The 12,949-nt window shown below is 40.3% G+C and overlaps 2 protein-coding genes across 2 annotated transcripts; one reads left to right on the forward strand and one right to left on the reverse strand.

The window, feature by feature from the left end:
- Positions 1-5,990: 5,990 nt before the first annotated feature.
- LOC139110182 (uncharacterized) lies at positions 5,991-9,275 on the forward strand. The gene is made up of 3 exons (XM_070669805.1): positions 5,991-6,038; positions 7,484-7,887; positions 9,170-9,275. Exons 1-3 carry the CDS (start codon positions 5,991-5,993, stop codon positions 9,273-9,275), a joined length of 558 nt encoding a protein of 185 aa, XP_070525906.1.
- A 589-nt stretch (positions 9,276-9,864) lies between these two features.
- LOC139110188 (splicing regulatory glutamine/lysine-rich protein 1-like) lies at positions 9,865-12,949 on the reverse strand. Its single transcript, XM_070669818.1, has 4 exons — positions 12,789-12,949; positions 10,247-10,531; positions 10,030-10,130; positions 9,865-9,878 (listed from the first exon to the last, which is right to left on the reverse strand). The coding sequence occupies exons 1-4, from the start codon at positions 12,947-12,949 to the stop codon at positions 9,865-9,867; spliced, it is 561 nt and encodes a 186-aa protein (XP_070525919.1).

Here is a 12,949-nt window from a genome sequence, read left to right on the forward strand (position 1 = left end):
TCTTAGACTGATCACAACTTGTGATCAGAGCTCCCCCACCACGTCAAGGTGGTGTGCTCTCGGGAGGGAGGTTCAACACGCCTCGTATAGGTCGAATGCTAGGTTATCGGCGCGAGTACCGATTGCTTGGGCGTTTTCGCCCGATCGCTGACGCAGCTTGTTGAATTCCAGCTGGAGGTACGCGGTTCCACGTCGATGCACGTAGCTGGCTTCTATTTCTTTAATAAATTACTCAAAGTCGGTGATTCTTTTAAACTCGAATCTCAAGAGCGCGCGTCCAGACAATTTGGTGTATAGAATGGCGGCTAGTAATTTGTCTTCTTCTTCGGGATCAATTTTTTTAGCCACGTATTCATAAGCCTTTACAAATGTCTTAACGTTGTTTTCGTATCCGTCGTACTGGGGAATGAAATTTATAGCGTATTGCAAAGTGAGGAAATGCCGAGGGTGATTTAACGAAAATCGGACGTCTTCTATTCGGTGATTCTTTGTTTCTCGGGCATGTAGGTCGCAAAATCTATTGGAACGGATGCCGAATTTATCCGCGAGTCCTTCGCTTTCAATCCGATCTAGTCGCGTAGCCATCAATTGCTTTGCGTCCAGTAAGGTCTCAATCGCCTCATCCCTCGGTGCAAGGCCTTGAGCCCGTGTACTCGGTGATGAATGGTCCCGGTTCGAAGGTCTGGGTTCACTGATGGTATCGTCGCGATAGACCGAAGGATCGGCTGGTCCGGTTGGCGACGCATCGGCTATTGGAGGTGGCGCGTCGGTGTTTTCCTTGCTATTTGTTAGGGTATATATAAAATGATTTTTCGGGTTCGCGAAGAAGTCACTTTCAAACGAATTGAAAGGGGAAGGATGACTGCGAAGAAAGAAATTCTTGTCTCGGTGGAAATTTGTCGCCTCATCCCGCAACCTATCTGATAGCGAAACTCCGTTTGAGAATTCGAGTTGTTCTTCGTCGCTAATGCCGCCGTTACCGTACGCGCGCTTCATTCTATTATGGTAGGTTTCTCTTGTGGTTTCTGCGGATTGCGAGGAGCGTGTAAATATCGGACGCAACGGTTCAGTCATTTCAGAATTGTAAAGCCACGCAAGTCGAGACAAAATTTGACTCGTATAAGTGTCTTCATCTGACATAGACGGATAATTTACATATAATTGGTAGTGCGGACTTACACTATCACAGGGAATCGCATGTCGCTCGTTTTCGCAAGGTCGGCTGCTATCTGTTTTCCTGGTGTCCTTGCTTGGGAGCTGCTTCGCCGCGTTGATTGAGCTAGTTGGTGATTGCTTTGTATATCTGCTGCAGATGAATTAACCTAGTTTCTTTTTGTTCTAGAAATTCCACACTTCCGGGTCGTCCAAGAGGGCTGCTGAGGGCGAGCCTGAGTTCCGGAGAACGGATCCCACCGTTGCCACTAAATTTGTTACAACGTGGTACCGCACCGGTTGTGGGTCCGTTCGCCGGAAACGTTGTTACAGGAGGAGCCGAATGTAATTAATAAAAGACTTCTACAGAATCGCTGTTCAACACTTGTTTATTCTTTTGCTTCCTTGATATTGTATTACAGATTACGAGCAAATACGCATCGCGTGACTTTGTGTTAGGAATGCCCGCGACGGCTTTCGCGCCGTCACTCATATACTTCGCCGAGCTGCAATCTTAGCGAGTTTCGGCCGCGATGGTTGACCGGAGAGGTTCATCAACCGTGCAGACTTATTTTAATTGTCACGTCAATTGATTATGGTACTTAAGTTCGTCGCCCTGTTTTGACATCGGGCGATAATCCCGAAATCCTTGTCTGATTGCGAAAGTACCAGGGCGATTTTAGAAATTGTTTGCAACCAGAGCGCATTTTTGTGCTGCTTAGGTTACAACACGATGTTTTACAACATATCCAAAGCTCATCAAAATTGGTCTTGTTTCAGACACTTTGTATATCAAAATTATATTAATGATTCAAATAATTTCAAACTTTATTAGTTTAATTGTCATGAAGATTTACTAAGTGAAAATTTAAGAATATTTTAATTTATTAAAATATACGATTAGTTTCATTACGTGTACGCTACTGTCCTTTATAAAAATAAATTATATCTGTATAGAAATACTCTTGGAAAAAAATTAAAAAATGTCAAGTATATGTGCTCTTTTAAAAAAAATTTTAATATAAAAAATAAGCGTTTTTTGTAATTGTATTTGTAAATATTAATAAAACAATAAAATAAATATAGACCAAACTGATATACAGGGTGTCCTAAACATACCGAAGGATACTGGGGGGATAGTTAGATCTTGTAAAGACGTATACAAAAGCCCTATGCCATTTTGCAAAATGTAGGCTAATAGCAGAGATATAAATTTTTGAAAGTTTAACGATTGCAGCAAATACGAGCGCGCGGCTAGAAGAGGCCTCTTCCTAGAGTACAAGCCCTTCCCACTCGACTTGCGGATTGGGCGATGTACGAGTGACACGAGACGACGACGCGCATGCGAGACGAGGCGACGACAACGCGCGAGCAAAACGAGATAACGACACGCGTGCGAGACAAGGCGACGACGACGCGCGAGCGAAATGAGACAACGACGTGCGTGCAAGACGAGGCGACGGCGACGAACGAACGAAACGAGATAACGACACGCGTGCGAGACGAAGCGACGACGACAGGCGAGCGAATAATTTTCAATTTTTTAAATTATTTTAGTGTGGCAATGCAATCATTTCCACACTACCTTTGCGGTAGATTGCTTGGTGCGTTTTTTTTATGATGGTGTTCCCAGGAGGTCTAATCCACCGGCACCAGTTCAACGCAACAATTGTTTGAAGTGCCGTTTTTGTTGTTGTAAATAAAGTACAGCTCTTTAAACAATTTGGTGCGATGCTCTTTGTGTCATGTCAGGCGTAACCGTACGAAAGGCCGCTATAATAACATCGCGAACCTCCTCGACGGTACGATCACACACATTTTTATCTGGGCTTTAATATGCCCCCAAATAAAATATTCCAGCACGTTCAGATCCGGGGAACGTGCTGGCCAAATCGCCCCCCGACTCATCCATCTATCCGGAAATAAATTATTTAGTACTCTCCGCACGCGATTAGAGAAGTGAGGTGGGGCACCATCTTGTTGGAAAACAACGCTAAGCGATTGTCAAGCGTAACATCTTCCAACAAGACGCCCAATTCATGTTCTAAAAAGTGTGAAAAAATTACTCCATTCAAATGTAGAGGCAAAAAAAATGGCCAAAACTAAAATTTAGCAATAATTATGTTACAAATTTTATTTCGAGTTTTATAAAAAAAGTTTTTACTTTAAAAGAATACTTACTACCACGTTTTCTATAATTTCAGCCCACACATTGATTTTCCATCAATATTAGTAGAAACACATGCAAACGGCTCGCCGATTTTCATGTGCTCAAATTAAAAAATTTTAGAATTAAACACTCTATTTGGAGTGAATATTGCTTCGTCCGATCATAATATTTTATTGGCAAATTTGTTGTCTCGCCGACACTGCGCTAAGAAGCCGACAGGCATTTTAATAATTATTATTTTTTACTTTAAAAAATGTTTTAAAAATGGAAAATACATATCTTGACAGAAAGTTACCCGTTGTATTTCATCGCGCGGTAACAGTTGCTGCACGCGTTGACAGTGATAAGTGTGTAATCCATCTTCTTTAATTATTCAATACACTAAAGTTCTTGGTGCACCAACGGCGTTTGCAGTCTAAAATACGTCCTACTTGATTTTTGTAATGACGCACACTACGGTCATAATTCAGTCTGCTGTACCGTATTATAGCATATTAACGTATTCTTGATTCGCATACATTTTTCTGTAAACGATTAAAATAATGTGTCGATATGATAAGGCAGAAAACGGTCTACAAAATGCAATTCAAGAATTCGAAATCACTTTTACGTAGTTATCGACCGGTATTAGAATGTTGTCTAGCTGTTAGTAACATAGAGCGCTTTCTAGCTAGCAGGGCAGCTCAGTATTTTTGATTTTTAATTGTTTTTCGTGGACTGTTTTCTGCCTCGTGTTGACGCATTATTCTAGTCGTTTGCAGCAAAATGTATACAACTCAAGAGTACGTTGATATGCTACCATGTTACGGCATCGCGGGTGAATCTGCGGAACGTGCGGTGTGGGTGTATGCACAAAGACATCCCAATCACATTCGTCCTACGGCGAACGTAATTTTACGTTGTATTCATCGTGTGAGACGAACGAGATGTGTTAATCGGGATCGTCGAAACAGACTGAATTATGACCGTGGTGTGCGTCGTAATGAAAATCGAGTTCAACGTATTTTAGACGCGTTTGAAGGAAATCCACATACAAGCATACGACGTGTGGCAAACGCCGTTTGTGCACCAAGAACTTTGGTGCATCGAATAATAAAAGGAAACGGATTATATCCATATTATCTTCAACGCGTGCAGCATTTGTTACCGCGCGACGAAATACAGCGGGTAATTTTTTGTCAAGGTACAAAATTTTCATTTTTTATTTTTTTATTTCTTTAAAGTAAAAAATAATTATTATTAACATGCCTGTAGGCTTCCTCGCGCAGTGTCGGCGAGATAACAGATTTGCCAACGAAATATTATGAACGGACGAAACACTTTTCACTCCAAATGGAGTATTTAATTCTAAGAATTTTTTGATATGGGCTCATGAAAATCCGCGAGCTGTTCGCACGTGTTTCTACCAATATCGATGGAAAATCAATGTGTGGGCTGGAATGATAGGAAACGTGATAGTAAGTATTCTTTTTAAGTAAAAACTTATTTTATAAAACTCGAAATAAAATTTGTAACATAATTATTGCTAAATTTTAGGTTGGGCCATTTTTTTTGCCTCCACATTTGAATGGAGTAGTTTATGCACACTTTTTAGAACATGAATTGGGCGTCTTGTTGGAAGATGTTACGCTTGACAATCGCTTAGCGTTAATTTTCCAACAAGACGGTGCCCCACCTCACTTCTCTAATCGCGCGCAGAGAGTACTAAATAATTTATTTCCGGATAGATGGATGGGTCGGAGGGGGGGGGGGTCCGACTTTGTGGCCAGCACGTTCCCCGGATCTGAACGTGCTGGATTATTTTATTTGGGGGCATATTAAAGCCCAAATAGAAAATGTGCGTGATCGTACCATCGAAGAAGTTCGCGATGCTATTATAGCGGCCTTTCGTACGATTACGCCTGACATGGCACAAAGAGCAACGCAACAAATTGTTTGAAGAGCTGGACTTTGTTTACAAGAACGGCACTTCGAACAATTTTTTGCGTTGAACTGGTGTCGATGGATTAGGCCTCCTGGGGACACCATCATAAAAAAAACGCACCAAGCAATCTACCGCAAAGGTGGTGTGGAAATTATTGCATTGCCACACTAAAATACATTTAAAAAATTGAAAATTCTTCGCTCGCTTGTCGTCGTTGCCTTGTCTCGCACGCGTGTCGTTATTTTGTTTCGTTCGTTTGTCATCGTCGCCTCGTCTCGCACGCACGTCGTTGTCTCGTTTCGCTCGCGCGTCGTCGTCGCCTCGTCTCACACGCACGTCGTTGTCTCGTTTCGCTCGCTTGTCATCGTCGCCTCGTCTTGCACGCACGTCGTTGTTTCATTTCGCTCGCGCGTCGTCGTAGCCTCGTCTCGCACGCACGTCATTGTCTCGTTTCGCTCGCGCGTTGTCGTCGCCGCGTCTCGTACGCGCGTCGTCGCCTCGTATCGCTCGTACATCGCCCAATCCGTAAGTCGAGTGGGATGGGCTTCTTATCTAGAGAGAGGCCTCTTCTAAACGCGTGCTCGTATTTGCTCTAATCGTTAAAATTTTCAAAAATTTATACTTCCGTAATTAGCCTGAATATTATAAAATGGTATGAGACTTTTGTGTATGTCTTTACAAGATCTAACTATCCCCCAAGTATCCTTCGGTATGTCTGGGACACCCTGTATAAAAACTTAAACCATGCAGAGTATACAGGGTGTCCCAAACATACGTAAACAAACTTTTAGGGTAGATAGAACGTCTAAAAAGTAAACGAAAAGTCCTATACCGTTTTTTGAAATTTTTACTTGTTTTCAATAAAAAAATTGATTTATATACGCGCGAAAGCGACAAGGAAGCGTGGACTGAGTGAGCACGCGATAACAGCGGCGAGTATCGCTTAAAGAGAATGGGCGAAACTTGCGCGTAGCGAGCGAGACAAGGAGATAACGTGCGAGCAAGGCGATGCGACGACACACGAGCGAAATGAAGCGACAACGCGCGTTGTCGCCTCGTCTCGCTCGTAGCGCGCTGACTCCGCCCATCGCTTTTAAGATATACTCGCCGCTGTCTATCGCGCGCTCACTCAGCCCACGCTTTCTTGTCGCTCTCGCATGTATATAAATTAATTTTTTTTTTTAAAAACGAGTAAGAATTTCAGAAAACGGTATAGGACTTTTCGTTTTCTTTTTAGACGTTCTATCTACCCTAAAAGTTTGTTTACGTATGTTTGGGACATCCTGTATTAATAATTTATATAGGGTGTCCCATACTAAAGTATCGTAATTTCAGAAACGGTAGGACTTGTCAAGACGAATAAAAAAGTCTTATACTATTTTGTAAAATTCTCAACCATTATTGAGAAAAAAATTAATTAGTCTAGCACAAGAGCGACAAGAAAGCTACGCGTGAGTGAGCGCGACAGACGACGGCACCATTCTCAGCTACTCGCCTGTCGCACTCACTCACGCGTGGCTTCCTTGTCGCTCTGGCGCTAAACAAATTAACTTTTCCAATAACCATTGAGAATTTTGCAAAACGGCAAAGGACTTTTCTATTCGTCTTGACAAGCCTTACTTACTCCTAAAATAACGATACTTTAGTATAGGACACCCTGCCGTATATTATAACTTTTTAAACAAATTTTATTTTCAATATTTTGTATACAGGGTGTCTCACCCCATGTGTCGAATCCGTTAGGAATAGATAGACCTCGGGTAGACAAATAAAAAAGTCCCACACCATTTTGCAAAATTCTCAATGGTTATTGAGAAAAAAATTAATTTGTTTAGCGCAAGAGCGATAAGGAAGCCACGCGTGAATGAGCGCGACAGGCGACGGCGCCATTCCTAGCCATTCGCCTGTCGCGCTCACTCGCCCGCAGCTTCCTTGTCGCTCTTGCGCTAGACAAATTAACTTTTTTCTCAATAACCATTGAGAATTTTGCAAAGGTAGGATTTTTTTATTTGTCTACCCTAGTTCTATCTATTCCTAACGGATTCGACACATGGGGTGATACACCCTGTATTTCTCATGCGTATAGGGTATGCCAAAATTGTGTATTTTAGTTTTTTATTAATTTATTTTATGGATAATTACAAATTAGCGTTAGAGCATGTAATTCACAATATTTGATGTATGTGTTTGGTAAAGATAATTTTTTTGTATTTTATTAAATAAAATAATTGTTTCAGATGCTTTATTATGAAATGGAAACATTTTGCAAACAAGCGGATGAAAAGACAAGTGTTATATTACAATATTATGTTAACAAGTACAAGTGTATTTATGGGATTTATACTTTGTGGTGTTATATAACTGCTATTGGCGTTATTTGTGGACCATTAGTTTTTCCACAAGAGTTTCCGACTCATGCAAAGTATCCATTTTCCATAACACAAGCAATCAAAATTCTTGTTTATTTACACCAATCATTAGTTGGTTTACAAGTTGCTGCTGGAATGTGTATTGATTGTAATATTGCAATTCTTTTATTTTATTCAGCAGTGAAATTAGAATTATTAGCTCAAGAATTCCGCAATGTTAAAAATGAAAGTGAATTAGATGCATGTATCAATCTTCATAATGAAATATTAAGGTAAGCGTTAATTTGATAAATTTCTTATTGTATAAGCATACTGTATAACGCTTTGACGAAACTAAAGCGATAGTTCGCAGATAGAATAAGTCGAGATTATGTAGACAATTTGTTGTAGTCCTTAATAACTATTTACATACAATATATACAATTAATTTTCTATTTATATCGGACTCTTTGCGGCGGTGGAAATCAAGTCCCGTTTAAAAAGAGGTTGATTAAAAAGTGCGATTCTCTTACCTTGAGCGGAAAATAAAATTCAAGTGGTTTTAGATCTCATACATTTAACATAATGTAAAAACCATAATGGGTTTTTTTTTTAATGCAGAAAACATTTAAATATTATTATATGTTCAGAGAAAATCATGTAAATTAAAGGCAATAATTTAAAGCTGCTTGATATTTCAGTCGAGTATGTTATAACGATGCCCCCGGAACACCAAGAATTGTTCCCGGATAACACCCACCAGGCGCCGGCACGACCATCTAACCGGCGAGGATGTAGGGGCACGGGGCGTCCCGGTACACCGATAGATTAGAATTCCGGTGACAAGTCGTTTGTTGTTTGCACGCTAAGTTCCGCGAGGCAAACTTATCCGAGCGGCTCCAAACTCGGCCGAACGAACACGCGGCATTCGGTACCGACGGTCACCATACCGAGCGCCACGTACCAGGCTATCTCCGGCGTTCGCCTTTTTGCGGTATAAAAAGACGAACCGTTCTCGATCCGTTCGCCTAATCGCGAACATCCGATCCAACCGCTTCCTAGTGCGAGCACAAAAACGGGGTAGGGTAAACTCTGCTTCGGTCAGGCATTCCTGACGCACGTTCCGTTCTACTCTTTAGATAGAAAACTAAGTTCGCACGACCGGTTCGTGGGGTGGAGCGCAATTCCTTATCATTTTTATAAAGAGTTCCATCCAATTAAGCGATAAAATCGTTAATTAAATAATGGGGGGGCTAACTTTACGTAGCCCCTCATTTTGCGATAAATTAATTTTGCTTTTTTTTTATCGATAGATTTTGAAAAGTTCTAGAGTTCCCTATATATTATATAAAGAGTTCTATGCAAATAACCCCTTAAAATATCAAAAAAGTATTCAAACATAAGACTGGAAATTTTTTCGCCATTTTCGCAGTTTTTAGTGGAGTTCTGCTGGCCCCCGCAAGAGTTCTGTTGAAAACTCACATGACTCGACGCGCTCCGACCAATCCCTGCCGAGATACAACTCTCCAAAGTTTAGAAATTTTTGGGAGTGAGTTTTTTTCGCGATTTTCGCAGTTCTCAGTGGAGTTTTGCTGGTCCCCACAAGAGTTCTGTCGAAAACTCTCATGACTTCACGCGCTCCGATCAAACTCTGCCGAGATACAGTCTTCCAAAGTTTTGAAATTTTAGGGGGTAAGTTTTTTTTGCGATTTTTGCAGCTCATATAATTTGGGTTAATAACACAAAATTAAATAGCAACTTAATAACCACATAATAAAATATATTATTTATTTATCTCTGTCTTAACATGTATTATATTAAAATGTCAAAATAAAAATACTTTTTTTATATTAACTAAAAAAAAAATAAACTTTTTTCTGGTGTTACATGTAAATTAATAATTTTCAAATAAAATTACATTTTTTTTTTAAATAAACAAAAACGTATCTCGATCAGTACATACATTAATCTCATAATTTTCAAATAAAAATACATTTTTTTTTTTAAATAAACAAAAAAAATAAAAGAAATACTTAATGTAAAGAAATAAAAGAAATTAATGTTTAAAATTAAAATAAAAATTGGGCATAATCTCTTCTTTCCCACCCTTTCCTCTTTGGTTCTTATTCCACCTGGACGGACCCCATGCGCATTACTTCCGCCCCAATTCTACTTTCTAAAATCTTTTTTTTCTTTTCCCCTTCCTCCTCTTCCACCGTTTTCCCTTTCTCCTCTTCCACTTCTTCCTCCACTTCGTCCTCTTGCTGTTCTCATTTGATAATGTCTGTAATACAAAAAGAAAAATAATTATAAATAAAAATAAAGAGATAAAAATAAATTTTTTTAAACTTTGTATGAGAAATACTATACATACATTTCATTCCGTATTTTAAAATTTTTTCCTTCTCTTTTCCTTTTCTTATTTTCTTTTTTACTGCTGTTGCTGTTGCTAATAATACTAATTGTACTAGTTGTACTGCTGTCTGTTTGTTGTCTTGTTCCTGATTTATCATTTGATACTAGAATCTCCTGTGATCTACAAATCATTTAAAAAGTAATAATATATATAAAGAAAATATAATTAATTTTAGTTTTATTAAAATACCTTTCTTTTCTTTCGTTTTCCGTCTCCTTTCCTGTTTTCTCGCTTGCTGTTTTATTTTCTCTTTGTTTGTGTCTTTCTTTGTGTGTTTCTCTTTTTCTTCTATCGTTATCTCTCTGTCTGTGTCTCTTCTCTCTTCTTTCGTGTTCTTTGTTTCTTTTTCTCTTCTCCTGCTCTCTTCTTTCGTATTCTCTATCTCTTTTTGTCTTCTGCCGCTCTCTTTTTCTTCCTCAGTCCTTTTTGTATTCTCTCTTCTTTTTCTTCTTATCTCCTCTTCTTTTTTCCTTTTCTCGCTATTTTTATTTCTATTTTCAATCATGCTTTGTTGCATTATCCTGAAAATGTAGAAATAATAGATTATTGCATTATTACGATGTTTACATCATACACAAAAAACTGTCATTTTTCTTATACTGCGACAAATATTTCTATATTAATCTTTGGTCAATTTGTTGTTTACAACTCGTTCGCGATTTGTGTATCAACACTCGCATTCAGTTACAACTCGCGATCATATATGCACATAAATGTTTCTTAATCTAACAATTTCACACGAACGTTGTTTCACCGACTAATTGACACGCATTGATTCAATGTCCGTTAGAGAAAATTAAAGCTGTAATTACTTATTTGATATATTTGCCATTACGACATCACGTGTGCACACGTTCTTCCCAGTAATCCCAGTAAAGAATATGAGCCTGGGGGGAGCGTAGGGGACACCTCGTGCTTCATCTATTAAATCCGTGGTACACGAAGCACTTTCTGTACTTTGAAACCCATGGCACACAAAGCGCACTGAGTACACGTTCGTATTTGTCCCGAAAAAGTCTCTAGACCAATCACGTATTGCGTGTAACGAATAAGTTAAGTAAACTTTTAGTGCAAGTACAGTTGTTGTAAAGTTTATATGTAACATGTGTTTTGTGAAGCAAATAATCTCAACAACAGCATTTTGTGAAGAGTTTAGAAAAAGAGTTCCAAAACACGAGTAAGTTATTATTTTAAAATTAATGTAGGGACAAATGTACTTATTTATTCTTACGGCAACGCGTACATATGTCAACATAACCTCTTTCCTGCATTTACAGAAAAAGCTGCATTATAGACAGATTGATTATTCTAGCTTGTATTTTAAACATTCCATATGAATTGTCTAGAGCTATTGTTGCATGTATCAATGAGGATACAATTGTACTATAGAGTGTACACATTTACTCGGTTCTTTAATATAATAAAAGTTGTAACTATTCATATATGTACTTGAAAACATAAACGTTATATATGTATATGGAAATATGCACATTGTACATATATTTCTTGTGGTATATGTTGTCACAATATTTTTCTCCTCGCGAAGAAAAGTCGAAAACAAAAGGCTGGGCGCGGATCTACGATCCATGCGCAGCGGTGACACGAGGGATAGCGGGAGAGGAGGGGTCTTAATTCCTCGGCCGTATCCCGGCGCGGGATGACGTGGTCTCACGAAACTAAATTTTGAGCGCTAGGCACGGACCCTGCCGTACCGATATTATTCATGAACTGAGAACCCACGTTCTAAAAATTATCGAAAACCCGAACAGCCGTCACGCGCGTGGGCTAGTTCAACCGAACAGAGAGGGGCAGAATTAGGCGGACGGAATTTGTGGGCAAATAGAAAAGTTGACGGCACAAAATAATTTTACACGGAACGAAAATACGAGTAACAATGAGACCATTTATTACAGTAAATAAAAGAGAACAATAAAGAAAAAAAAAAGTAAATGAGATCGATCGTCGCTCGATTGTTTCGATCATTGACCAGATTCCGTACGATTACTTGTTGGACAATTGTATTAGTTTGATCCTGGTTTTTCTCGAATCACGCGTCGGCCTTGAATGTTGTGGTGCCGGCCACGCGCCTTCCGAACACGCTGCTCGTCCTTGCGAAATGCCGTAAAACGATTTAGTCCGTGGAATGTCGTCTGTCGCTATCAAAATCGCGAGCTCAAATTCCCGACCTCGGCCGCTGCCAAGGGCTCTCCGTGTGAGCGCGGACGTCGAAATCTCTAAGGGGCGCAATACACAAAAATATTCCGTCTTATCACAGCCGGTACCCCGCAGGTCTCAGCCAGCAACGCTCAGACGCCCGTCAAAGCCACCCATTAAATTTTTGGACTTGCTCACCCCGTGGCGAGTCACACACAAAATCTACAGGGCCCGAGTGCTCGTTCACGTGGCCCGGAATCGTTCAAGCGCGTGGTCACCTCTCCGAGAAGCGGAAGTCTCTCCGTCTCTCTCTCAGCCTCGTGGTTGCCTCTCCTGTGTTCTAGTTCGCTCTCCTCTACCTAACGCTCGCTCCTGTGTTCTCGCTCGTTCTTTTCTACCTAACGCTTGTCACGTCCGCTTTTCACGCTCGCTACTACAAAAAAGGGCGAGGGCCGTGCAAAATTTTGGCAGGGGACCCGTCGTATCCCCACCCGCGGGTCTCGCGAATTTTTCCGAGCGCGATGCTGCCGCTAGATTTTCTTGGGCGCAGCTGCCCTCGCGGGATTTTATCTATAACTAATAAATCGGCGCGGGTTCGAATAAGCCTTTTTTTTTATTCTTTACCGCGTCAATTTTCCCGCAAACGATTCTCGGCGACGAGATGTGTTGGCATGACCTTCTCCTATTGAGTCTTCTCCGGTAATCTCGGGACGGATGGCCTCTTTTCCCAGGCACTTATTTTTCCGTTTCTCCATCAGAAAGTTTGTTCGCTCGCCCGGAGCCAT

This window comes from Cardiocondyla obscurior, linkage group LG02 (assembly GCF_019399895.1).
Source record: "Cardiocondyla obscurior isolate alpha-2009 linkage group LG02, Cobs3.1, whole genome shotgun sequence".
Lineage (NCBI taxonomy): Eukaryota > Metazoa > Arthropoda > Insecta > Hymenoptera > Formicidae > Cardiocondyla > Cardiocondyla obscurior.

Bases quoted from the DNA above. Each gene is read 5' to 3' on its own strand.
- LOC139110182 (XM_070669805.1), top strand. From the start codon at position 5,991: ATGCAGAGTATACAGGGTGTCCCAAACATACGTAAACAAACTTTTAGG. The intron at 6,039-7,483 runs GTAGATAGAACG...TAATTGTTTCAG, and splicing joins TACGTAAACAAACTTTTAGG to ATGCTTTATTATGAAATGGA. The intron at 7,888-9,169 runs GTAAGCGTTAAT...CGATTTTCGCAG, and splicing joins CTTCATAATGAAATATTAAG to TTCTCAGTGGAGTTTTGCTG.
- LOC139110188 (XM_070669818.1), bottom strand. From the start codon at position 12,949: ATGGCTCCGGGCGAGCGAACAAACTTTCTGATGGAGAAACGGAAAAAT. The intron at 10,532-12,788 runs GTAAAGAATAAA...CTACATTTTCAG, and splicing joins TTTGCGGGAAAATTGACGCG to GATAATGCAACAAAGCATGA. The intron at 10,131-10,246 runs GCAAGCGAGAAA...AATGATTTGTAG, and splicing joins AACAAAGAGAAAATAAAACA to ATCACAGGAGATTCTAGTAT.